The sequence below is a fragment of the Aethalodelphis obliquidens genome, unplaced genomic scaffold, assembly GCF_003676395.1.
Source record: "Aethalodelphis obliquidens isolate GAN/ISIS:26980383/991018 unplaced genomic scaffold, ASM367639v1 scaffold6, whole genome shotgun sequence".
NCBI lineage: Eukaryota > Metazoa > Chordata > Mammalia > Artiodactyla > Delphinidae > Aethalodelphis > Aethalodelphis obliquidens.
In genome coordinates, this window is record NW_020837950.1 from 13,939,591 (window position 1) to 13,966,211 (window position 26,621).

General features: G+C 39.8%; 1 protein-coding gene across 1 annotated transcript in view; it reads right to left on the minus strand.

Moving 5' to 3' along the window:
• Window positions 1-26,621, minus strand: part of NWD2 (NACHT and WD repeat domain containing 2) — a 203,707-nt gene that overhangs the window by 67,655 nt on the left and 109,431 nt on the right. The window contains exon 3 of the mRNA XM_027103189.1: window positions 23,217-23,333. Coding sequence (XP_026958990.1) covers window positions 23,217-23,333 — 117 coding nt within the window. The remainder of the gene's footprint in view (window positions 1-23,216; window positions 23,334-26,621) is intronic.

Sequence of the window (26,621 nt, forward strand, 5' to 3'; positions counted from 1 at the left end):
AATTTTATAGTTAAGGGAAGGCACCATGGTGAATCCATTTGCATGACAAGATACACATTAAATTATGTATAATATTGCTGGTGGTATATGAATATTTGATTCTAGTCCAGAAACACTAATCTTAATGGTGGGTTTGGAAAACCTGGAGCATTTATTAATAACAATACATGTTCTTGTATAGTAGACAAAGTATAAATGCTGAACTAAGTAAAAATAAACAGAGATTCCCTTTCTCCAAGTTAAAATTTAATAGTTAGAACTATTACCTCTTCCATATATCATGTATACATAAATAAAAATACTAAAATGTTTAATTTGCCTCAGATCATTCAGTTTAGATTTGCAGAATGGCTGGGAAGATAGTTTTGCAACTTGTCATAATAAAGCAGGAAAGGGGTCAGGAGCAATGATAACCTCACAATCAGATCTGTACATCCTCTAGCACCTCACATGCTAAGGAAGGAAGAGAAAGAACAGGAAGAAGTGCAGCACCTCCTGGTACTTGTGTGGCTGCTATGGACAGCTGAGAATACAGAAGGGGCCATAAAACAGAAGGACCTACAAGGCTGTCCTATATCTGTGCATATTTCTAGTTGGGACACCTGCTTTGACCTCCACAGAGTTTTCTTTGCATTGCAACAATGATAGTTGTTTACAAAATTGCTCTGTCCCTGATACTTTAAAGAAGAAAAGTAAAAACCAATATGAGAAGTATTCATAGAATATTGATGGTACACACTGATACTGTGATTCAACTTCCTCCTTACTCACTCTTGGTTACCATTTTGACTCTCTTCCCATACTAAGACAAAAGAATCAGAAAACACAGAGACTATGAAGAAAAGAATGAAGAATATGATACATTCTTGCTAGTCAGTATAGATTTTATTTTCAGCAAATAATCACTTTTTATAAACATGGATTGTGAGTTACTCTAGAATGTGATTTGTTGTGTGTATACATAAGCATATATGATGATAGAGGGGCCAACATCCTGGGTATTGGCGTAATCACCTCTGACTCATCCTTCTCCTTTAACCTCCGCATTTAAAGAGTCAACATCAATTTTATTTCTTAAATGTCTCTAATCTATGCCCTCTATTTTACCTCTCACCACACCGATTATCTTTCATCTGGATCATGACATTAGTTGGGCTCCTAGTTAGGTGTCTCACCTCCAGTCTCTTCACAACACTACCTCCAGAGTAACACATCTGAACATGAGAAAGTCCTCTTCACTGCTAAAAATGTAAGCTGAAACTTACTTATAAGGTCTGGCCTCAAACTATACTTCTTGCCTCATGTTCCCCAATGCCCTGTAATTAAGCCTATATTCTAACTACACGCAGGAATTGCTGGTCTCTGAACATTCAAGGCACCTCATATCCCACGTCTTAGATCTAAAGATGGAAAGCACTTAGTCCTTCTAGCTTCACTGCAAACGTTACTTCCTCTGGATGTCTTTTGTGACCCACAGAGTCAGAACAATTTTCTCAACCTGGCTCCCATAGCACTTGTTTAATACAATATTTTCAAATTTGTCAAATTGTATAATATTTAACTGCATGCACATCCCCTTTCCCCTCTCTCTCTGTTTAGGTGGGTAGTTAAGAGTACAGAGATAGTATGTTATTTTTATACCTCTTAGCATCAAGTCTTATACATGATAGGCACTACATAGATTTGCTGATTGTTTTATTGAACAACATTGCGAAACATGCACATTCAGAATCACATGGAGACTTTAGGTTGGTTTAGTATAGCAGACATGGACCTTGTATTGTGAGTAGATACTGGATAGTGTGAGGGAAAAAAAAAAACCCTAAGAAATCTTTGTTGTTTTCACAATTTGCATGTATGACATTTCCAAGTACAGATTTTGGCAACTTCAAGTTTCTCTGTCCAGGGAAATTAGATTAAAAAAGTCAAAGTTTATTACAGAATTTAATGGTTGGCTTAAACAACCTTAATAAAGCCTTGGGCAACAAAGCTTCATTCCCCAATGGAGAAAAGTACACTGCATACTAGATGAGTGATGATTTTATCTGACTCATTCAACTGTACGTAGAAGAATTCCACAAAACAAACAGGGCATTATTTTTCCATTTTCTTCACTTTTGTAGTGGAAATAAAAATAGACTGGGAAAAAGGGACTTGGGTTCTAGACCTTACTATGGCTTCTAATTAAACCATTTAGGGTCTTGTTGTAGGAAGAGTATGGGCTTTGGAATTAAAGAGACCTAGGTTGGAATCCTAGCTCCATCTCTTACTAGTTGCAGGACTTGAGGCCAATTGCAGAAACTACTTAAGTCTCAGCATCTTCTTTGATAGTGCTGGAAGAATAATGGCCACCATGGGTTGTGTATTGAAAAGTGCTCAGAACAGCAGCTGGTGTATTTTAGGAGCTCAGAATATATTGGATTCCTTCACTTCTTTGGGTCTCAATTTTTTACCTGTGTAAAATGTAGGATTTTTAGCTACTTAGTTACTTAATGATCTCAAGGGCTGTTTCCAGCTCTAAAGTCCTGTCTTCCTTTTATCCTTAGAGGTATACAAATGGTACTGGGAATCTTTTGAAAATGTTTTAAAAGCTTTTGCATTCTGATGAATGTTCCTTTTTCTTTGAATCTCTTTAGGTTGAATTTTCTCTTTTTCCAGCCGCTTGACAGTTTCACCTCTTGCCTCCCAATTTGGATACCTTTTATTTCTTTTTCTTATCTGATTGCTGTGGCTAGGACTTCCAATACTATGTTGAGTAAAAGTGGCAAGAGTGGGCATCCTTGTCTTGTTCCTGATCTTAGTGGAAATGCTCAGCTTTTCCCTGCTGAGTATGATGTTAGCTGTGGGCTTATCATACATGACCTTTATTATGTTGAGATATGTTCCATTGATATCCACATCATGGAGAGTTTTTATCATAAATGGATGTTGAATTTTGTCAAGACCCTTTTTCTACAGCTGAGTCGATCATATGATTTTTATTCTTCAGTTTGTTAAGGTTTATTGCATTAACTGATTTGTGTATATTGAACCTTCCTTGCATCCTTGGTATAAATCGAACTTGATCATAGTGTATGATACTTTTAATGTATCATTGAATTCATTCTGCTAATATTTTATTGAGTATTTTTGCATCTATGTTCATCAGTGATACTGGCCTATACTTTTCTTTTTTGTGATATCTTCATTTGGATACTGGCTTCATAGAATGAGTTAAGAAGGATTCCTTCCTCTGCAATGTTTTGGAATAGTTTGAGAAGGATAGGTGTTAACTCTTCTCTAAATGTTTGGTAGAATTCACCTGTGAAGCCATCGGATCCTGGACTTTTGTTTGTTAGAAGTATTTTCATTCCTGATTCCATTTCGTTACTGGTAATTTGCCTGTTCATATTTTCTATTTCTTCCTGTTTCAGTTTTGGGGGTTTGTACATTTCTAGGAATTTGTCCATTTCTTCTAGGTTGTCTATGTTATTGGAGTATGGTTGTTCATAGTATTCTCTTATGATCTTTTGTATTTATGTGGTGTCAGTTGTAATTTCTCCTTTTTCATTTCTGATTTTATTGATGGGCACTCTTTTTTTCTTAATGAGTCTGGCTAAAGGTTTATCAATTTTGTTTATCTTTTTAAAGAACCAGTTTCCTTGATCTTTCCTATTTCTTTTTAGTCTCCATTTCATTTATTTCTGCTCTGTTCTTTATGATTTCTTTCCTTCCACTAACTTTGGTTTTGTTTGTTCTTTTTCTAGTTCTTTTAGGTATAAAGTTAGGTTGAGATTTTTCTTGTTTTCTGAGGTAGGTTTTTATTGCTATAAACTTCCCTCTTAGAACTACTTTTGCTGCGTGTCCTAGATTTTGGATCATTGAGTTTTCATTTTCATTTGTCTCCAGGTATTTTTTGATTTCTTCTTTGATTTCTTCAGTGATCCATTGGTTATTTAGTAGCATAATGTTTAGCCTCCACATGGTTGTGTTTTATTCAGTTCTTCCCTTGTGGTTTATTTCTACTCTTATAGTCTTGTGGTCAGGAAAGATGCTAAATATGATTTCAATTTTCTTAAATTTACTGAGACTTATTTTATGACCTAGCATATGACCTATCCTGGAGAATGCTCCACATGCACTTGAAAAGAATGTATATTCTGCTGCTTTTGGATGGAATTTTCTATACATATCTATTAAATCCATTTAAGGCCAGTGTTTCCTTATTGATTTTCTTTCTAAATGATCTCTCCATTGATGTAAATGGGGTGTTCAAGTCCCCTACTATTACTGTGGTACTGTCAACTTCTCCATTTATATTTGTTAATATTTGCTTTATGTATTTAGGTGCTGCTATGTTGGGTGCTTGTATATTTACAATTCTTATATTTTCTTGGATTGATCCCTTGATCATTATGTAATGTCCTTCTTTGTCTATTTCTGTGGAATACCTTTTTCCTCACTTTCAGTCTGTGTTTTTAAATCTGAAGCGAGTCTCTTGTAGATAGTATATATGTAGGTCTTCTTTTTATATCCATTAAGCCACTCTCTTTGATTGGAGCATTAGTCCATTTATGTTTAAAGTAATTATTGATAGGTATGTACTTATTACCATTTTGTTAATTGCTTTGGGGTTATCTTGTAGTTCTTTTTTTGTTCATTTCCTCTTGTTTTGCTCTCTTCCCTTGTGATTTGATGACTATCTTTAGTATTATGTTTAGATTCCTTTCTCTCTTTTTGTGCGTGTATCTATTAGAAATTTTTGGTTTGTGGTTACCATGATAATATATAGCAATATATATCATATATATATACACATACATAATTTTAAGTTGCTGATTTCTTACTTTCCAAGCACTTTTTTTTCTTCTATTCTTTTTTTTAAAATTTTTATTGTAGTTGATTTAAAATGTGTTAGTTTCTGCTGTACAGCAAAGTGAATCAGTTATACATATATATTTTTTAGATTCTTTTCTCATATAGGTCATGACAGAGTATTGAGAAGAGTTCCCTGTGCTATACAGTAGGTCCTTATTAGTTATCTCCAATGCATTTTAACAACCCTGCATTTTTACTCTTCTTCCCCCATGATTACTGTTTTTGACATCATTATTTTGAATCTTTTTTTTTTGGTGTATGTAGCCTTAACTGTTTATTGTGGGAAAAATGATTTTACTACTTTTTTCTTTTAACTTTCCTATTAGCTTTGTTCATGGTTGATTTACTGCTACTTTTACTGTTTATTTGCCTTTACCAATGAGATTTTTCCTTTTGTAATTTTCAAGTCTCTAGTTATGGCCTTTTCTTTTTCACTTAGAGAAATCACTTGAACATTTCTTGTCAAGCTGGTTTGGTGGTGCTGAACTCTTAGCTTTTGCTTGTCTGTAAAACTTTTGATCTCTCCAGCAAACCTGAATGAGAGGCTTGCTGGGTAGAGTATTCTTGGTTGTAGAGTTTCTGGCCTGCAGTTTCTGCTGAAAGGTCAGCTGATAGCCTTATGGGAGTTCTCTTGTATGTAAGTTGTTGCTTTTCCCTTGCAGCTTTTAATATTCCCTCTTTATCTTTAATTTTTGCCATTTTAATTACAATGTGTCTTGGTTTGGGCCCTTTGGGTTGGTCCTGTCTGGGACTCTGTGTTATTCCTGGACCTGGATATTTGTTTCCTTTCCCAAGTCAGGGAAATTTTCAGCTATTATGTCTTCAAATACATTCTCTGCCCCTTTCTCTCTCACTTCTCCTTTGGGGACCCCATAATGCAAATGTTATTACAATTGGTGGTGTCCTAGAGGTCTCTTAACCTGTCCACATTTCTTTTCATTCTTTTTTCTGTTCAGTGATTTCCATTACTCTATCTTTAGGCTCACTGACCCATTCCTCTGTATCATTTAATCTACTGTTGATCCCTTCTAATGTATTTTTTATTTCAGTTATTGTATTCTTCATCTGTTTGGTTCTTCTTTGTTTTCTAACTCTGTTAAAAACATCTAACTTCTCACTCTGTTCATCCATTCTTCTCTTGAGTTCTTTGATCATCTTTACAATCATTACCTTGAACTCGTTATTCAGTATACTGCCTATCTCCATTTCACTTAGTTTTTCTTCTGAGGTTTTATCCTGTTCCTTTGTTTGGAACATGTTACTCTGTCCTCTTGTTTTACCTAATTTGCCATCTGAATTTATATGTATCTGGTAGGTTGGTTATATTTCCTGCCCTGGGAAAAGTGACCGTTTGTAGGAGACATCCTATGCTTCCTAGCAGCACATGCCTCTCTGGTCACCAGAGCTATAAGGTCTAGGGGTACCCCTATGTGGGCTGTATGGGTCCTTCTGTTGTGGCAGACTGACTACTATGGGAGGTCTGGTAGTTGTGACTGGCCCCTGGTCTGGTTGATTGCCAGGCCCTGCCTTGTTCAGAGGCTGCCAGTCACTGGTTGGCAGGACTGGGTCATGAGACAGCTGTCTGTGGAACCCTGGGGGTGGGGTCCCTGGGCTAGTGGTGACTCACTGGTGGGCAGAGTCAGGTTTGGGGGTGAGTGGTTACAGGTCAGGGGTTCCCAGATCTACTGTTGGCCTGTTTGTAGGTGGGGCTGGTTCCTGACACATCTGGCTGAAGGTTTCAGGGTGTCTCAAAGATCGTGCTGGTCTGCTGGTGAGTGTTATTGGATCCCAGGGTGGTTAGCTGTGTAGAGTCCATGGTAACTCAGAGCTGGTGCTGGGCTGCCCGAGGGCAGGGACTGGGCTGGGTGTTCCCAGTGCTGGCTCACTGGTTGGTGGAGCTGTGTACCAGTGTCTCTGGTTGCAGGGCCCTGGGGTTCCTGAAGCTGGTGTCATCTCCCTGGTAGGTGGGGCTGGATCCTGAGGACACTTACTGAAGGGCCCAAGGTGTCTCAGAGCTGGAGTTGTGGTCAGAGCCAGGGCTGTGGGGGTCCCTGGTATAGTGCCAGCTTGCTGGTATGTTGGTTGGGTTTTGACAAGGCAGGCTGTGGTGGTCCTAGTGATGGCGACCAGCCACTGGTGGGCAGGGTTGAGATCCAGGGAATCCCAGGGCTATTATTACCTGCCCACTGGTGGGTGAAGTTGGGACTTGGGGCTAGTGACAGCCCACTAGCAGGCAGAGTTGGATCCTGGGGTCTCTGGCTGCAGGGCCCAGGGGTCCCAGAGGTCCCAGAGCTGGTTTGGACTGCTTGTGTGGGGGTCTGAGGACCAGGGTATTTCAGGGCTAGTGCTGACTCACTGGGCAGAGTCTGTTCTTGGGATCTCTGGCTGAAAGGCCCTGAGGGTTCTTGAGCTGGTCTGCTAGTGAGTGGGCTGGGTCCTGCCATGGCTCGCTGTAGTGGTCCTGGGGCTGGTGGGCACTGTCAGATCCCAGGTGTTCCTAGGGTTGGTACCTGCCCAGTGGTGTGTGAGGCTGGTCCCAGGGCTAGTGCATGCACACTGGTGCATTTGGTTGGGTCCTGGGTCCTCTGGTGGAGGACCTGTGTCACAGTGCAGCTGTGGGTTCAGGCATTTTTAAGGCAGCCTGCCTGCTGGTCTGTGTCCCCACTTAGCTAGTTGTTTGGCCTGAGACATCCCAGTTCTGATGCCTAGAGGCTGCGTGGTGGGGTTGAGTCCTGAAGCTAATAGGCTAGAGGGAGGATTACAAAATGGCACTTGCCAGCACCAGTGAACATGAAGTAGAATGAGGTCCTAATAATGGCTGTTGCCAGTGTTTGTGTCCCCAGGGTGAGCTTCAGTTGCCTCCTCCTCTCCGGGAGACTCTGCAAGATCAGCAGGTGGGTCTGACCCAGGCTTTTTCCAAATTACTGCTTCTGCCCAGGTCCTGGAGCATGTGAGCTTTTGTATACAACCTTTAAGAGTGGAGTCTCTATTTCCAGGTCCTGGAGCATGTGAGCTTTTGTATACAACATTTAAGAGTGGAGTCTCTATTTCCCGCAGCCCCCTAGGTCTCCCAAAAGTAAGCCCCACTGTCCTTCAAAGCCAATTGTTTTAGGGGCTTATCTTCTGGTGCAGGACCCCCAGCATGGGGAGCCAATATGGGGCTCAGACCCACTGCTCCTTTGGGAGAACCTCTGCAATTGTAATTAACCTCCTGTTTGTGGGTTGCCCAACCTGAGGTATGGGTCTTCACTATACTGCACATACCCATCTCATTGTGGTTCCTTCTTTATATCTTTATTTGTAGAAGTTCTTTTCTGCTAGATTCTGTCTTTCTCATCAATAGTTGTACCATTTTTTGGGCTTCCCTGGTGGCGCAGTGGTTGAGAATCTGCCTGCTAATGCAGGGGACACGGGTTCGAGCCCTGGTCTGGGAGGATCCCACATGCTGCGGAGCAACTAGGCCCGTGAGCCACAACTACTGAGCCTGTGCAGCTGGAGCCTGTGCTCCACAACAACAGAGGCTGCGATAGTGAGAGGCCCGCACACCATGATGAAGAGTGGGCCCACTTGCCACAACTAGAGATAGCCCTCGCACAGAAACGAAGACCCAACACAGGAAAAATAAATAAATTAATAAAAACTCCTACCCCCAACATAAAAAAAAAGTACCATTTTTTAGATTCCACATATAAGTGATATCATATATTTGTCTTTCTCTGTCTGAGTTACTTCACTAAGTATGACAATCTCTAGGTCTATCCATGTTGCTGTAAATGGCATTGTTTTGTTCTTTATGGCTGAGTAATATTCCATTGTATATATGTACCACGTCTTCTTTATTCATTCATCTATCTGCTGATGGACACTTAGGTTGCTTCCATGTCTTGGCTATTATAAATAGCACTGCAATGAACATTGGGGTGCATGTATCTTTTCTAACTATGGTTTTCTCTGGGTATATGCCCAGGAGTGGGATTGCAGGATCATATGGTAGCTCTAATTTTAGTTTTTTAAGGAACCTCCATATTGTTCTCCCTAGTGGCTGTACCAATTTACATTCCCACCAACAGTGTAGGAGGGTTCCTGTTTCTTCCACACCCTCTCTAGTATTTATGATTTGCAGACTTTTTGATAATGGCCATTCAGACTGGTATGAGGTGGTACCTCATTACAGTTTTGATTTGCTTTTCCCTAATAATTAGTGACAATGAGCATATTTTCATGTGCCTTTTGGCCATCTGTATGTCTTTGGAGAAATGTTTATTTAGATGTTCTGCCCATTTTTTTGATTGGGTTGTTTGGGGTTTTTTTTTGATATTGATCTGTATGAGCTGTTTGTATATTTTGGAAATTAATCTCTTGTCAGTCGTATCATTTGCAAATATTTTCTCCCATTCCATAGGTTGTCTTTTCATTTATGGTTTCTTTTGCTGTGTAAAAACTTTTAAGTTTGATTAGGTCCCATTTGTTTATTTTTGCTTTTATTTCCATTACCCTAGGAGATGGATCCAAAAAGATTTTGGTGTAATTTATATCAAAGAGTGTTCTGCCTATGTTTTCCTCTAGGAGTTTTATAATATTTGGTCTTACATTTAGGTCTTTAATCCATCTTGAGTTTATTTTTGTGTATGGTGTTAGGGAGTGTTCTAATTTCATTCTTTTACATGTAGCTGTCCAGTTTTCCCAGTGCCACTTATGGAGGAGGCTGTCTTTTCTCCATCGTATATTCTTGCTTCCTTTGTCACAGATTAATTGACCACAGGTGTGTGGCTTTATTTCTGGGCATTCTATCCTGTCCGTTGATCTATATTTCTTTTTTTGTGCCAGTACCATACTGTTTTAATGACTACAGCTTTGTAGTATAAAGTCAGGGACCCTGATTCCTCCAGCTCCATTTTTCTTAAGATTGCTTTGGCTATTCATAGTCTTTTGTGTTTCCATACAAATTAAAAAATTTTCTGTTCTAGTTCTGTGAAAAATGCCACTGGTAATCTGACAGGAATTGCATTGAATCTGTAGATTGCCTTGGGTAGTACAGTCTTTTTGACAATATGGATTCTTCCAATTCAAGAACATGGTATATCTTTCCATCTGTTTGTGTCATCTTCAATTTCTTTCATCAGTGTCTTATAGTTTTTGGAGTACAGGTCTTTTGACTCCTAGGTAGGTTTATTCCTAGGTATTTTATTCTTTTTCATGTGATTGTAAATGGGATTGTTTCCTTAATTTCTCTTTCTGATCTTTCATTGTTTAGTGAATAGAAGTGCAACAGATACCTGTGTATTAACTTTGTATCCTGAAACTTTACTGAATTCATTGATGAGCTCGAATAGTTTTTAGATGCTAGTTTCTGGTAGCATCTTTAGGATTTTCTAAGTATAGTATCATGTCATCTGCAATCAGTGACAGTCTTACTTCCTCTTTTCCAATATGGTTTATTTTTATTTTTTTTCTTCTCTGATTGCTGTGGCTAGGACTTCCAAAACTATGTTGAATGATAGTGGCATCCTTGTCTTGCTCCTGATCTTAGAGGAAATACTTTCAGCTTTTCACTGTTGAGTATGATGTTAGCTGTGGGTTTGTCATATATGGCCTTTATTATGTTGAGATAGTTTCCCACTACGCCCACTTTACTGAGTGTTTTTATCAGAAATGTATGTTGAATTTTATCAAAAGCTGTTTTTCTGCATCTATTGAGATGATCATATGCTTTTTATTTTTCAATTTGTTAATGTGGTGTATCAGACCAATTGATTTGCAGACAAATCCTTGCATCCCTGGGATAAATCCCACTTGTTCATGGTGTATGATCCTTTTAATGTATTGTTGGATTTGTTTTGGTAGTATTTTGTTGAGGATTTTTGTGTCTATGTTCATCAGTAATATTGGCCTGTAATTTTCTTTTTTTGTGATATCTTTGTCTGGTTTTGGTATTAGGGTGATGGTGGCCTCGTAGAATGAGCTTGGCAGTGTTCCTTCCTCTGCAATTTCTTGGAAGAGTTTGAGAAGGATAGGTGTTAGCTCTTCTCTAAATGTTTGATAGAATTTGCCTGTGAAGCCGTCAGGTCCTGGACTTTTGTTTGTTGGGAATTTTTGTATCACTGATTTAATTTCACATTTTGTAATTGGTCTGTTCATATTTTCTGTTTCTTCCTGGTTCAGTCTTGGAAGGTTGTACTTTTCCAGGAATTTGTCCATTTCCTCTATGTTGTCAATTTTATTGGCATATAGTTGTCTGAAGTAGTCTTTTATGGTCCTTTGTATTTCTGAGGTGTCAGCTGTAACTTCTTTTCCATTTCTAATTTTATTGATTTGAGTGCTCTTTTTTTTCTTAATGAGTCTGGCTAAAGGTCTATCAATTTTGCTTATCTTTTTAAAGAACTAGCTTTTAGTTCCATTGATCTTTTTTATTGTTTTCTTAGGCTCTATTTCATTTATTTCTGCTCTGATCTTTATGATATCATTCCTTCTACTAACTTTGAGTTTTGTTTGTTCTTCTTTCTCTAGTTGCCTTAGGTTTAGGGTTAGGTTGTTTATTTGAGATTTTTCTCGTTTCCTGAGGTAAGCCTGTATTGCTATAAACTTCCCTTTTAGAACTTCTTTTGCTGCATACCATAGGTTTTGGATCATTGTGTTTTCATTTTCATTTGTCTGTAGGTATTTTTTGATTTCCTCTTTGATTTCTTATGTGATACATTGGTTGATTAGTAGCATATTGTTCAGCCTCCATGTGTTTGTGTTTGTTACAGTTTTTTTCCTTGTAGTTGATTTCTAATCTCATAGTGTTGAGAAAGATGCTTGATATGATTTCAGTTTTCTTAAATTTACCGAGACTTGCTTTGTGGTCCAGCATGTGATCTATTCTGGAAAAATGTTCCATGTGCACTTGAAAAGAATGTGTATTCTACTGCTTTCAGATGGAACATACTATAAATATCAATTAAGTCCATATGGTCTAATGTGTCATTTAAGCCCTATGTTTCCTTATTGACTTTCTGTCTGGATGTTCTGTCCATTGATATAAGTGGGATGTTAAAATCCCCCACTATTGTTTTACTGTCAGTTTCTCTGTTTATGTCCATTCGCATATGTCTTATGTATTGAATTGCTCCTGTGTTGGGTGCATATAAATTTATAATTGTTATATACTCTTCTTGAATTGATCCCTTGATCATTATGTAGTATCCTTCTATGTCTTTTGAAACAGTACTTTAAAGTTTATTTTGTCTCATATCAGTCTTGCTACTCCAGGTTGCTTTTGATTTCCATTTGCATGGAATACCTTTTTTCCATTTCCTCACTTTCAGTCTGTATGCATCTCTAGATCTGAAGTGGGTCTCTTGTAGACAGCATATACATGGGTCTTGTTTTTGTACCCATTCAGCCAGTCTATGTCTTTTGGTTGGAGCATTTAATTCATTTACATTTAAGGTAATTATTAATATGTATGTTCTTTTTCCTTTTTTTTTTTTTTTTTGCCGTATGTGTGCCTCCCACTGTTGTGGCCTCTCCCGTTGCAGAGCACAGGCTCCGGACGCGCAGGCTCAGCGGCCATGGCTCACGGGCCCAGCTGCTCCGTGGCATGTGGGATCTTCCCAGACCAGGGCATGAACCTGTGTCCCTTGCATTGGCAGGCAGACTCTCAACCACTGCGCCACCAGGGAAGCCCCCTTTTTGCCATTTTGTTACTTGTTTTCGCTTTGTTTTCTGTAGGTCTTTTTTCTTTCTTTCCTCTTATGTTCTCTTGCAATTTGATGATTATCTTTAGTGTTGTTTGGATTCCTTTTTCTTTTTTGTGTGTTTATATCTATTATAGAGTTTTCATTTGTGGTTACCATGAGGTTTTGATATAGCAGTCTACATGTATACATGATTGTTTTAAGTTGCTGATCTCTTAATTTCAAATGCATTTCAAATATCCTGCATTTGTACTCTCCTCCTCTCATGATTACTAATTTTGATATCAAATTTGTATGTGGATGGTTTCCTACCTTTACTGTATGTTTGCCTTTACTGGTGAGCTTTCCCATCCTCATAATTTTCCTGTTTCCAGTTGTGGCCTTTTCTTTTCCACTTAGAGAAGTTCCTTTAGCATTTATTGTAAAGTCGGTTTGTGAATTCTTTCACCTTTGGCGTGTCTGTAAAGCTTTGGATTTCTCTGTCAAATCTGAACCAGAGCCTTGCTTGGTAGAGTATTCTTGGTTGTAGGTTTTTCCCTTTCATCACTTTAAATATATCATGCCACTCCCTTCTGGCCTGCAGAGTTTCTGCTGAAAAATCAGCTGATAGTCTTATGGAGATTCCCTTGTATGTTATTTGTTGCTTTTCCCTTGTTGCTTTTAATATTTTCTGTCTTTAATTTTTGTCAGTTTCATTACTATGTGTCTCAGTGTGTTCCTCCTGAGTTAATCCTGTATGAGACTCTGTGCTTCCTGGACTTGGGTGACTGTTTCCTTTCCCATGTTAAGGAAGTTTTCAGCTATAATCTCTTCAAATATTTTCTCAGGCCCTTTCTCTTCTTCTCTCCTGGGACCCCTATAATGCGAATGTTGGTGCATTTGATGTTGTCTCAGAGGCCTCTTAAATTGTCTTCATTTCTTTTCATTCTTTTTTCTTTATCCTGTTCTATGGCAGTGATTTCCACCACTTTGTCTTCCAGCTCACTGATTCATTCTTCTGCCTCATTTATTCTGCTATTGATTCTCCCTAGTGTATTTTTCATTTCAGTTACTGTATTCTTTAAGTTTGTTTGTTTATCTTTATATTTTCTAACTCTTTGCTAAAAACTTTTGTAACTTCTTACTCCATGCATCCATTCTTTTCCTGAGTTCTTGGGTCATCTTTACAATCCCTACTCTGAACTCTTTTTCAGGTAGATTGTCTATCTCCACTTCACTTAGTTGTTCTTCTGGGGTTTTACCTTATTCTTTCGTCTGGAACATATTCTTTGCCATGCCATTTTGTTTAAATTTCTATTTGTATCTTTATGTATGTAGTGGCTTAGTTATGGTTCTCAACCTTGGAGAAGTGACCCTCTATAGGGGATGTTGTATGTGTCTCAGCAGCACACTCCTCTCTTGTCACCCTAGGGCCAGAGGCCAGGTAGGTTCTGATCTGCGTTTGTGGACTCAGTTCTGCAGGACTGTAGTTTTCTTGCTTCTGGTGTCTGCCCCTGGTGGATGAGGCTGGTCTAGAGGCTTGTGAAGGCTTCCTGGCCAGGGGCAGGAGTGGTGGTGCCTACCCACTGGTGGGTGGAGCTGGGTCTTGGCACTCTGGTGAGTAAGGCTGTGTCAAGGGGCATGTCGAGAGGTGGCTGTGGGCTCAGGAAGTCTTTAGGCAGTCTGTCTGCTGATGGGTGGGGCTGTGTTCCTGCCCTGTTGGTTGTTTTGGCCTGAGGTGTCCCAGCACTGGAGCTTACAGGCTGTTGAGTGGGGCCAGGTCTCAGTGCCAAGGACCCAAAATGTCTTCCTCTAGCCAGAGTTCAGGTAGGTCCCCGCTGTGTCTGTCACCAGCTTTTATGACCCCAGAGAGAGCCATAGCCACACCCCACCTCCCCAAGAGACTCTCCAAGACCAGCAGGTAGGTCTGGCCCAGGCTCCTACGGAGTTACTGCTTTTGTCCTGGGTCTCGATGTGTGTGAGACCTTGTGTGCATCCTCCAAGAGTGGAGTCTCTGTTTCCCCAAGTCCTGTGGAGCTCCTGCAGTTAAGCCCTGCTAGCCTTCAAAGCCAAATGCTCTGGGGGCTCCTCTTCCCAATGCCAGACCCCTAGGCTTGGGAGCCTGGCCTGGGCCTCGGATTTCTCACTCCTGTGTGAAAACTTGTGTGATATAATTATTCTCCAGTTTGTGGGCTGCCCCCGCGGAGTGGTACAGGACTTGATTATAACATGAGTGCGCCCCTCCTACCAGGTTATGGTTTCTTCTTTGTCTTTGGATGTAGAATATCTTTTTTGGTAGATTCCAGTCTTTCTTTTATTGATAGTTGTTCAGCAGTTAGTTGTGATTTTGGTGTGCTCATGAGAGGAGGTCCTTTTACTCCACCATATTGTGTCCAATCTTTGGGACTTTCCATTGTCTTTTGATTTCCAGAGCTTCTCTATTAAAAATCAGCTGAAAGTTTGGGTTTTCTGTAGGTAATGATTTTTTTTTCCTTTTGATGGATTTTAATCTTTTTCTTTATTTTTTTTCAGCAGTTTACTTAGCAATTTTCTTGCTCGCAGTTTACTGAGCTTTTTGAATCTGTGTGGGTTGATGCCTTAAAAAGTTTTGGAAAATTCTCACTTGTTACTTCTTTTCCCATCCTCTTTCTCTATCTCTTTCTAGGACTCCAGTTACACTTATGAGAGACTGACTGTGGTTCACATGTCTCTTCTGCTCCATTCTGTTCTTCCTATTTTTTAAAATCTGTGCTTCAGTTTGGATATTTTCTATTGACTTCTCTTTGAGTTCTCTAATCCAGTCTTATGTTCAGTCTCCTATTTAAGCCCATCAAATGAGTTAAAAAATTTTTTTTATTGGAGTATGGTTGCTTTACAATGTTGTGTTAGTTTCTACTGTACAGCAAAGTGAATCAGCTATACATATACATATATCCCCTCTTTTTTTTGGATTTCCTTCCCATTTAGGTCACCACAGAGCATTGAGTAGAGTTCCCTGTGCAATACAGTAGGTTCTCATTAGTTATCTATTTTATACATAGTATCAATAGTGTATATATGTCAACCCCAGTCTCCCAATTCATCCCACCCACCCCCCTTTCCCCCTTGGTATCCATACGTTTGATTTTCAAGTCTACAAACTAGACGTTTTTGTGGAAGGAGCAGAGAGTTTCACCTCCACTATCTAGAGATCTGGGCTTTAACGAGTCATCCTGAAGAACTCAAGTTTGCTAGACTTTAACTATTTTGATGCAAATCTTTCTCAGTAGAGAATTCTAAAAATCATTTATTCTTATGATTTAGGGTCATAACTGATCATTTTTCATGATGTGATGAAGCTCTAGTTTCATCTGAAGCAAAGGGAGGTATAATCCCCTTTCCCCTTGGCATCCATACTTTTGTTCTCTGTGTCTCTATTTTTGCTTTGTAAATAAGATCATCTATACCAATTTTTTCAGATTCCACATGTATATCAAATGAGTTTTTAATTTTATATCTTCTGTATTTTAGTTCTAAAATCAAGTTTTTAAATAGATTTCATTTCTTTGTTGAAATTATCTCATTCCTTTACCTTTTCTTCTTTTTTTATTTTTTAACATCTTTATTGGAGTATAATTGCTTTACAATGGTGTGTTAGTTTCTGCTTTAACCTTTTATTTTCATTGACATATTTTTTAACAGCTTTTGATTGCCCATTCCATCATCTTGTTCATCTGGGGGGTTGACTCCTATTGTCTACTTTTTCTCTTTTATTAATCATATTTTCTTGATTCTTTGCATGTCTTATAATTTTCATTGTATTCTGGGCATTGTATTTAAAAGAGCTTTTATTTAGTGGTTCATTTTCCTATGTTAGACTCAGAAGCTAATCATGTGAGTCCATTCAGTATTTGAACTGGGTGAAACTAGGTTATTATAGTTTGATTCAGCTTTCTTTGCACTAAAATGTTTCAATGGCAAGCACTTTGAATACTCCTCTTAGGTTCTAGTGGACTTTGTCTCCTAAATGCCAAAAGACTGTGGAAGAACTTACTCTGCTTTTTCATCCGAGCTCTCTACCATCCATGTTGCCCAATGCCCAGCAAATGTCTCATGATGACAACTGCTGATGCTTTTGGGACGCCTCTGTCTGTAAAACCAGCTCACCAAGGAAAGACTCCTCTCTGGAAATTTTAATCATTTTTGTCTCCATAGCTCTACTAGCTCTTTAGGTTGTTACAGTCCTAGTTTTAAGTGAACATTTTTCTTACCAATTAAGTTATACGGAGGTTAACTGCTCTCCAGTTCACTTTCTTTTCTCCATAATTCTTTTTCCACAAAAAATGTGCTATTTTACATAGGCTGTGAAGTAGTTAAACTATTAAAATAGCTTATGTATTAATAAAAATTTATTGTGGAAACATTTTCTATATTAGCAACAATTAACTAAACAGCTCTCTTGGCTGCTACCAGTGAGATAACTAGCATTATTTTTTAAACTATATATATATATTTTCTTTTGGTACGCGGACCTCTCACTGTTGTGGCCTCTCCCGTTGCGGAGCACAGGCTCCGGACGCGCAGGCTCAGCGGCCATGGCTCATGGGCCCAGCCGCTCTGCGGCATGTGGGATCTTCCCGGACTGGGGCATGAACCCGTGTTCCCTGCATCGGCAGGCGGACTCTCAACCACTGTGCCACCAGGGAAGCCCTAAACAATATTTTTTAATGTCTGCCCATTCTAACTTTTTTTGGTGGTGATCAAGTGATTATTGGAACGTCTATTGGAACCAATTTATTAATGGAACCCATCTTAGAACTATGATGTCTAGCTGATTTAAACTGGACAAGCTTAATTTTAATGTAAAGAATTCTTGATTGTGCAAGCAAACTATATCTAGAAAATCTGAGGTTGTAGATTTTTATTTAAATGTTTTTTTAAAAAGGACTTTAAGGGCTTCCCCGGTGGCACAGTGGTTGAGAGTCCTCCTGCCAATGCAGGGGACACGGGTTCGTGCCCCGGTCCAGGAAGATCCCACATACTGCGGAGCGGCTGGGCCCGTGAGCCATGGCTGCTGAGCCTGCGCATCTGGAGCCTGTGCTCCACAACGGAAGAGGCCACAACAGTGAGAGGACCGTGTACCAAAAAAAAAAAAAAAAAAAGGACTTTAAAAAATGTCTAGATTCTTTAATTTAGATGATTTTCTAGTTTAAATCTGTTCCCATTTTAGTACTATATTTTAGTAAATCTGTACTTATAAATTTGAGAACTAAGTCAAGAAAAACCTGTACATGTTGCTAAAGTACAAACTAAGCACTTGTTTTAATTTTTCATGTGTATTTTATTTAGTGTACCTAAAATGGTAAGTCAATCATAAGTTGAAACGTGGATAAAATGAACTATTTTTCAAAGCTAAACTTTTATAAAAACCCTAATTTTCTTCAAATTCAATGATTTAAGGACTCTCACAGTATGATTTTCTTAAAATTATCTAAAGTAAGAAACTAAACTTGAACCATCAAGTGGGCATAATTTAACTGTGAAGGTGATGATGAGCTGATCTATATCCTGTAGGTTTAGTTCACTACTGTCACTCAGTGATGTACAAATACGGAATGGTTTAATTTTTACCAATAACAGCCGTGGCTTTGTCTTTACTCTTCTGGCTAGTGGAAAAACTTAAACTTGCTGAATAATAGATTTTGCAGTCTAACTCCTTAAGTTTTCATGTTTCTGGTTTAAAAATCTAGCCCTCTAGCTTCCATCTTCTCCCTTTGTACATACTGGTTTTAAGAGCGCCTGCCTGAAGCTGCCTGTGGTAGGCAAGAGCATAGCCCGTTTTTTCTTGGTCCCGTGCCACTGATGGCAGCGTGTGTGTTGTTGGGGGCTGGGTGGGGAGGCTGCTTCAGCATCTTTGATGGCAATAGTTCCATTCTTTTGGCCTTGGATGTTTTTCTCTCCAATGCCAACATATTATATCTGTGCAATCTGGTAGCCCCAATGAGAATGCTCCATGGGCTTTGGCTTCTTGAGACTCCTAGCAACCGACAAAGCAATGAACAGTACCACAGACAGCATTTTCTTTGTCCTGACTCTGAATGTGAAGTCATGGAATCTCCTCTTACCTGTCTCTAACTGGCACTCTTTTTACTGGATGCATGGGCCTAGCCTGGCTCGCTTAGAGTAAGCTGCCGCTACCTTTTCCTCAGTAAATCTTCACATCATCCAGACTATGGATTGAGGGAATGTAATGAGATGCTGTCTGCACCCCCCAGAGCACCCACACATTTGGGGCAGCTTCACTAAAGTTATCTAAGCTTTTCAAACTCCAGTTCTTCAAGCTAGCAGAGCACTTGCTTTTATCAACTTCTGCCAAGAGATGGGCCTTTGCTCAAAGTCCAGAGTCAATGCCCAAACTCCCCAAGCAATTCTCCGGGGGTACTCCAAATATGGAGGGATGACAAGAAGAAAATTCCCCTCTCCCCATAAATGCACACTGTGAAGAGAAATGGGGATGGTATAGGTAGCATGTACCTGGAATCTGCTCTAACAGGCAAATTCTTCTCCCCTTCATAAGCATTGTTTATGAACTAAGTGGGTGGGACAAACTGGTGGGGGAAAGACTCTGCTAAAGGTTCCACACTTTGCGAAGGCTGAGGCAATTCTCTGCACTTAAAAGGAGAAACAGATAGTGAGTTTGGACTCAACTGTGAGCTGTCTCCCTGTTTACTGCAAAAAAAAACCCTTCTTGGGAGCAGATTAAGGTCTTACTAAGTAAATTTCAGCAAATTAATGTATATGCTCTACATTTGACAATGTTAAGAATGAACCCAGGGCTTCCCTGGTGGCGCAGTGGTTAAGAATCCGCCTGCCAATGCAGGGGATATGGGTTCAAGCCCTGGACCGGGAAGATCCCGCATGCGATGGAGCAACTAAGCCCGTGTGCCACAACTACTGAAGCCCGCGTGCCTAGAGCCCATGCTCTGCAACAAGAGAAGCCACTGCAATGAGAAGCCTGCGCACCACAATAAAAGAGTAGCCCCTGCTCTCCGCAACTAAAGAAAGCCCGTACACAGCCACGAAGACCCAACACAGCCATGAATGAATGAATGAACTAAAAAACCCTTTAATATTTGTCTGAATCAAGACTTAACACTTTCTACATTGAGGCTATCATCAACATTCTCAAAGGGAAAATTTTCCAGTGCCACATAAATGCCCAGTACGAATAAAAACATTTTTTTCTCATTTGAAAATAACTGAAATCACAATTTAATAATAACTAATGGTTGTGTAGCCCTTTATAGTTTATAAAAAACTCTCACATACATCATCACGTTTGGTTTCCACAACAAACCTTTGATATTTCTTCAACATTTAGTTTACTGTTATTTCTTCCCATTTTATGGATGTTAGAATTAAAGTGTGGTGAGGTTGGTGAGCTGCCTTGTCAGAACTAGGGCTCTAACTCCAGTTGTAAACTAAAAATTCTGTGTTTTTCCCACTGTCTGAGGCTTCCTCTAAACACATGTCTACAAATGCTATTCTTCCTCAGTAGAGATGATGTATTTCTGTGTGATACATCTCCCAAGTTAATCCTGAGAGTGAAACTGGACACGTGTCCAGATACCTTACTCTATCACTCTATCCTTTTGACCAAAAGCATGCATACAAAGAATTGTCTGGGATTAGCAGGCACAGCCTGCATGTCTCTAGGACCTCAGGCCATATCTCAAAGGACAACTTTTAGGAAATGAAGTTGAAAAGAGCCATGTGCATACAACACTTATGTTTCCCTTTGGACTTCAATCCCCTGGGTACTTAAAATGAAAGCTTTGTTTGGTACTGAATTTGTAACTAACATAAGGGCTAATATCTGTGAAGGCTTTGAAGATATAAAAACATTTTTTTCATTCAGCAATGGTGAATTTTCTTGCCAAACACTTCAGCATTAGGGGAAGTAATATGCCATGCTTTGCAGCCCAGGGGGTCATCATGACTTGTAGAAATGTCCCAAGGGAGCAGTGTGCAAGGAAACCGGAGCTTAAAAGCGACACACATATGCCCGCTGTTACCATAGTTACAACAGGAAAGGCCATGAGAGGCGTGCTTTCTCCTATAAGCAGTGAAATAAACCTTCCGTGATTTAGGATCACTGGGGTGAATAATCCTGACTCTGTCCACAGGGTTTTATCGTGGTTGCCTTGAGTTTCAACGTGTAACAGGGAAGAGAAGGAGGGATAAATGATTTGTTTAAGCTCAGTGGTTACTGATGTTCTATCACTTAACCTTTACTCTCAGAGCCTGCATGAACTTGGCAAGTCTTTATTCATTCCCCTACCAGTAAATTATAGGGATTAATGGCCATGACTAATTTTAGTTTGGGTATGACACACTACAGGGTGATAAAAGGAGAATGTCTCTCTCATTCCTGAATTTCTGAGGCTGGATCAGTATAAAGCTATGGAGATCATAGCAATAGAGATGCCCCAGGACATACACATAGCTCTTTATGCTTCCTAAATCTGGCTTTCTAAGCACGATGGAATCCATTCTAACTTGTCTTCCAAAGTTTGAATCTCTCCTACAGCACCTCTGCCAGAGTGATTTGTATTCTCTAGTTTGATGAAAACTTTGTAATGAGTGCATCACCCATAATATAGACAGTTTTGAGAAATAATGATTACAACAACAAATAAGTAAAAGTGTCCTGTAAATTCATTTCATCCCCAGAAAGACCCCAGGAGGCAAGTAACTTATCTCCATTTTATAGAAGGAAGCCAAGACTTAGAATGGTAAAGAAGTTCCTCCAGTGTCCAACAGCTGTGAAATGTCAGTCATACCCAGCTATCTGTGACCCCAAAACCTGAGAGGAAGCTATAAGAGTCTATCATCTTCACCTGGAGCAAAAATCTGTCTCCTTGTAATTTCCACCCACTGGTCTAGTTCTATCCTCAGACTCAGGGAAAAAGTCTTAATTCCTCTTCCACTACTAGCTCTTTGTATATCTGTATGGATTTCAGGACTTTCTGCAGTCTGTTTAGACCACAAGACACTGTTTTTAGATGTCCATTCTTCAACCCGCCTCCAACCATGTATTCTTCTTGTTTTGCATATTGCATTAGCTTTCTAATGGGTTTCTTCATGCTCTGCCCTCTGTCTGACCACCAGCAGTTGTAGGCTTTAAAATGAGTCAGATCTCTTCAGTCCTCTGCTCAACGCACTCTGCTTCTCATGTCAAAGTGCAAGTAAAATCTTTACAGCCAACTTCAAGATGGCAAACCCCATGCTGTGGCCTCCAGTCCCACACTCTCCCTTTCTGCTCACACTGCTTGAGGCACACCCACCTACTTCCTGTTCCCTAAACCTGCCAAGCATGTTCCCCACTCCTCTCTCTGGAAAGCTCTGAGCTGGAATATCCAGTCGGTTCTTCCCTGTCCCTCCTCCTGTCTCACCTCCTTAGTCACCTTATCAGTGAGACCTTCTCCATCTACTCTATGGAAAATTACAAGTCTCTCCCCTCACTGCTCTTCCCTTTCCTCCTTCCTTTTTGTATTTTTCTCCACAGCTCTTGTCACCATCTGATTATTGTTTATTTTACTTATTTCTTTGATTTTTGCCTGCCCTCTCCTCTTAGCCCCACATAATGACACAAGCTCCATGAGGGTAGAAAGTCTTACCTTTTAGTTCAATTCTAACATTAAATCATAAGAAACTGGCCTAAAAAAATGACCATTTCATATGGGTCAACTTGCCCCAGCACTAAGAGCAGCCCCTGGCACAGAACAGCATTCAGTAAGTAGTTGGTTGATAAATGAATAATTTATCCACATACTAAAAATATTATAGAGACTTTATGTGCTTTACATCTTATGTGGAGTTGAATATAGATGGACATGCAAATAAATATTAAAAACTTTTATTGATACACTGAACCTAGCACTTAAATATAAGATATGACATTTTCATATCATAGTAATTTTAACAGTCATCCGTCAGCCTCAGAACATCCTGTGTCGAAAGGGCCAACTTCCCTATCAATTGGTAGGAGCTGTTTGGATTCAGGATAAGGTCTTTCTCTTCAGCTAAACTGAGGGAGTGATTTTGCACATCACCTCCATAGAGTGACCTGCTTCTTACCACCACTGTGTTTACACAGAGGAGTGGCTATTCTTTAGAAAATAATGACAAACTAATAATAATATTCCTGTTCAACATCTCTAGCTGAAAATCACTGCAAAAACAAATTTTTTCCAGAGGGTATCAATTCCTATTGGCGGATCTGAGACCATATATTTGGTTTACTTTAACAATGTTTCTGCCACAGTATTTAAAAAAAATATGTCAGAAATTCTAATGTTGAGAAACAGATACTAGGATAGAATACTACATGATAAAATATAAGGAAAAGTAGGATAATTATTGGAGGACTAACACAGTAAGCCTTACTGCTGATCACAAGGTGTTGTGGAAATTGTTGTCAACCCCAAGTCAATCCTTTGATTACCACTTCAAATTATTCACTGTTAATTTGCAGTGCTTCTTATGGAAAGGGGAGGATTTTGTCCTCACACATTGAGGGCAAGGAGACAGTTTAAGAATTTTAAATAAATACAGAAAAGCAAGGTTTCTTTCTCCATTCTAAAAGCCCCTTAAGAATCACAGATCAAGAATTCTCACATTCATCTACAATAGAAAGCATTAAGTTTTTTTTATACCCACAACAAAACATGGACCTGCAGAAGTTTTCAAACAATCCTCCAGGAGCTTCATGCGGGTCTTCTGGAGCTCAGGGCTGTCCCATTCATCTTCATCAATTCCCCAGTACAGATCTATGACCTGGGGACCAATGGAGGAGGCAGCGTTAATTCACCTGTGCAAAAAATCAATTGATGTGTAGGCTTTTATATTCACAATATTAAGCTAATGTGACTTCTAACTTTTCTCTTTGCAGCATGTTTTCCCTTGCAGAGGGAAAATGATTTTTAAGATCAATCTAAAGAGGTATTTTTTTTTTAAATCCCATGATGGTTTGGGGATGAACACTATAATTTTTTTTTTGTTCCTGATTATACTGTTGACATGGCCCCAGAGAAAATGAAATGTTAAATATCAGAGGCTTTGCAATTCAGGCTTTCATTATATTGAAATGGTAACAGGATTTCAGAAGTCTGAAAGCAGCTGGGATATAGTTACTACATTATCAGAGACAAATAACAGTGTATAATTTTACTGTTATGTCTCAATATGAGAAGGGAAAACCATAATGGGCATTGACATATACTGACCCAAAGTTAAATAGCTACATTTCTGTAAAAAATAAAAATAGGAAAAGAAACCTGTTATCCCACAGAGACATTTTGTTTATATCTTATCTCTAAGCAGCTTAGCTTTCATTAATACATATCTGAAAAAACATGTATGGAAAACAATGAAAGGTATGCCTCACTGAGAAGTGAAGATAATAGGATCCTCTATCTCCTTACTTCAAAGATGATGAGGAAAGAGTCTGTAAAAAGCTTTTACAAGTACACTCTTTGAAAAATTTGCTACGGAGAGCAGAATGGGTTTCATTCCTTTCACTCAATTGCTGTCTGCATAAGCTAAATGTTTCTAATTGTAGCTTTGAAGATTTCTTCTTTTCCTTTATTTCCCACAAGCAGAAAAAACAACCTCTCCTCCTTACTGGCTGTTTGCATGGCATTCAGTGAGATGTAGGCACAGAGCGTGGGGTCCCCCACTGTGCCCCAAGTGCTCTGTATACTTTCCATCTCCTGGCCAATGCCCCACACAAGTGTGTTTGTATCAAATCTTTGTCTATCTGCATTTGAGTTTTTAGATGGCTGACAGAGATATAACAACTTCTTTAAAAAAATATTCCCGTGGCTCAGTCCATGAGTTTTATAACATATGAAACTATCAGCACTGATTTTGGGGTTCTTTCTTTTAATCTACTTTACAAGGTTTAATCACAATATTAAGAAAGAGGGACATCTGAGACTATAACTTGACTGTCCACTATGAGAGCCCTTAGCTGTGGTTATCTAAAACTAAATATAAATTAAAATTAAAAATTCAGTTCAAGTGCTCAATAGTCATTACTGACTCCCATGTTGGAAAATGCAGATATAGAATACTTCACCATCACAGGAAGTTTAATTGGACAGAACTGTAATTTACTGAACTTCATATACTGAAATTACTAGAACAAGTCCATTTTTGGCCATCTGCCAATAAACTCTCAAATCTGCGATGTGAATGGTAACTTAGTTGTGTCATGCACAAACTAACAACCACACACAGAACCTGGTCCCCGTCCTTGTGGCTGATACTGTTTGATATCTGAGGAAAGGTAGGATTTAGAATAAATGAGAAACAGAAATGGTAAAAATGAAAGTTAATGTAACAAAAGCTATAAATATAAAACTGCTATTCCTCTCACATCTTCTGTGACATAAAATTATATAAAGTAATAATTATGTCACTAACTTATTAGATGTTGCATATATAATAATAATAGCACAAAAGGAAGAAAAGGGAATAGAGCTGTACGGGAGTAGTCTTTCTATAGCTCACTGGAATTATCAGAATCTACCTATGATTTATACTAAGATGTATATGCCTTAAAATAACTACAACTCAGAAATGAATGATTTTTTTCACTATAAGGAATTAAAATGTTAAACTAGAAAATATTCACATATCACAAAGCAAAGAAGTAAAAGAGGAATAGAGGAACAGAAATGACAGACATATAGAATAAAAGTAAAAGGGCAGAAGTAAATCTAACTATGTCAATAATACCATTAAGTGTGAATGGTTTAAAAAGTCCAAACAGAGAGACTGTCAGACTAGATAAAAACAAGATCCAACTATATACTTCTACAGGAGTACACTTTAGATTCAAAAAGGTTAAAAGGATGGAAAAAATGACAAAGGAGGCAAGAATATACAATGGAGAAAAGACAGTCTCTTCAATAAGTGGCACTAGGAAAACTGGACAGCTACATGTAAACGAATGAAATTAGAACACTCTCTAACACCATACACAAAAATAAACTCAAAATGGCTTAGAGACCTAAATGTAAGGCCAGATCCTATAAAACTATTAGAGGAAAACACAGGAAGAACACTCTTTGGCGGACTTCCCTGGCAGTCCAGTGGTTAAGACTTCGTCTTCCGGCTGGAGCAGAAGATGGCGGAAGAGTAAGACGGGGAGATCACCTTCCTCCCCACAGATACACCAGAAATACATCTACACGGGGAACAGCTCCTACAGAACACCTACTGAAGGCTGGCAGAAGACCTCAGACCTCCCAAAAGGCAAGAAACTCCCCACGTACCTAGGTAGGGCAAAAGAAAAAAGAATAAACAGAGACAAAAGAATAGGGACGGTACCTGCACCAGTGGGAGGGAGCTGTGAAGGAGGAAAGGTTTCCACACACTAGGAAGCCCCTTCGCGGGTGGAGACTGCGGGTGGCGGAGGGGGGAGCTTTGGAGCCGCGGAGAAGTGCACAGCACGGGTGCGGAGGGCAAAGCGGGAAGATTCCCGCCAGAGGATCGGTGCCGACCGGCATTCACCAGGCCGAGAGGCTTGTCTGCTCACCCGCCGGGGCGGGCGGGACTGCGAGCTGAGGCTCGGGTTTCGGTCAGAGCGCAGGGAGAGGACTGGGGTTGGGGGCGTGAACACAGCCTGAAGGGGTTAGTGCACCACGGCTAGCCGGGAGGGAGTCCGGGGAAAAATCTGCACCTGCCGAAGAGGCAAGAAACTTTTTCTTCCCTCTTTGTTTCCTGGTGCGCGAGGAGAGGGGTTTAAGAGCACTGCTTAAAGGAACTCCAGAGACGGGCGCGAGCCACGGCTAAAAGCGCAGACCCCAGAGACGGGCGCGAGCAGCAGCTAAAAGCACGGACCCCAGGGACGGGCGGGAGACACTAAGGCTGCTGCTGCCGCCACCAAGGAGCCTGTGTGCGAGCACAGGTCACTATCCACACCCCTCTTCCGGGGAGCCTGTGCAGCCCACCACTACCAGGTTCCCGGGATCCAGGGACAACTTCCCTGGCAGAACGCACGGCGGGCCTCAGGCTGGTGCAAAGTCACGCCAGCCTCTGCTGCCACAGGCCCACCCC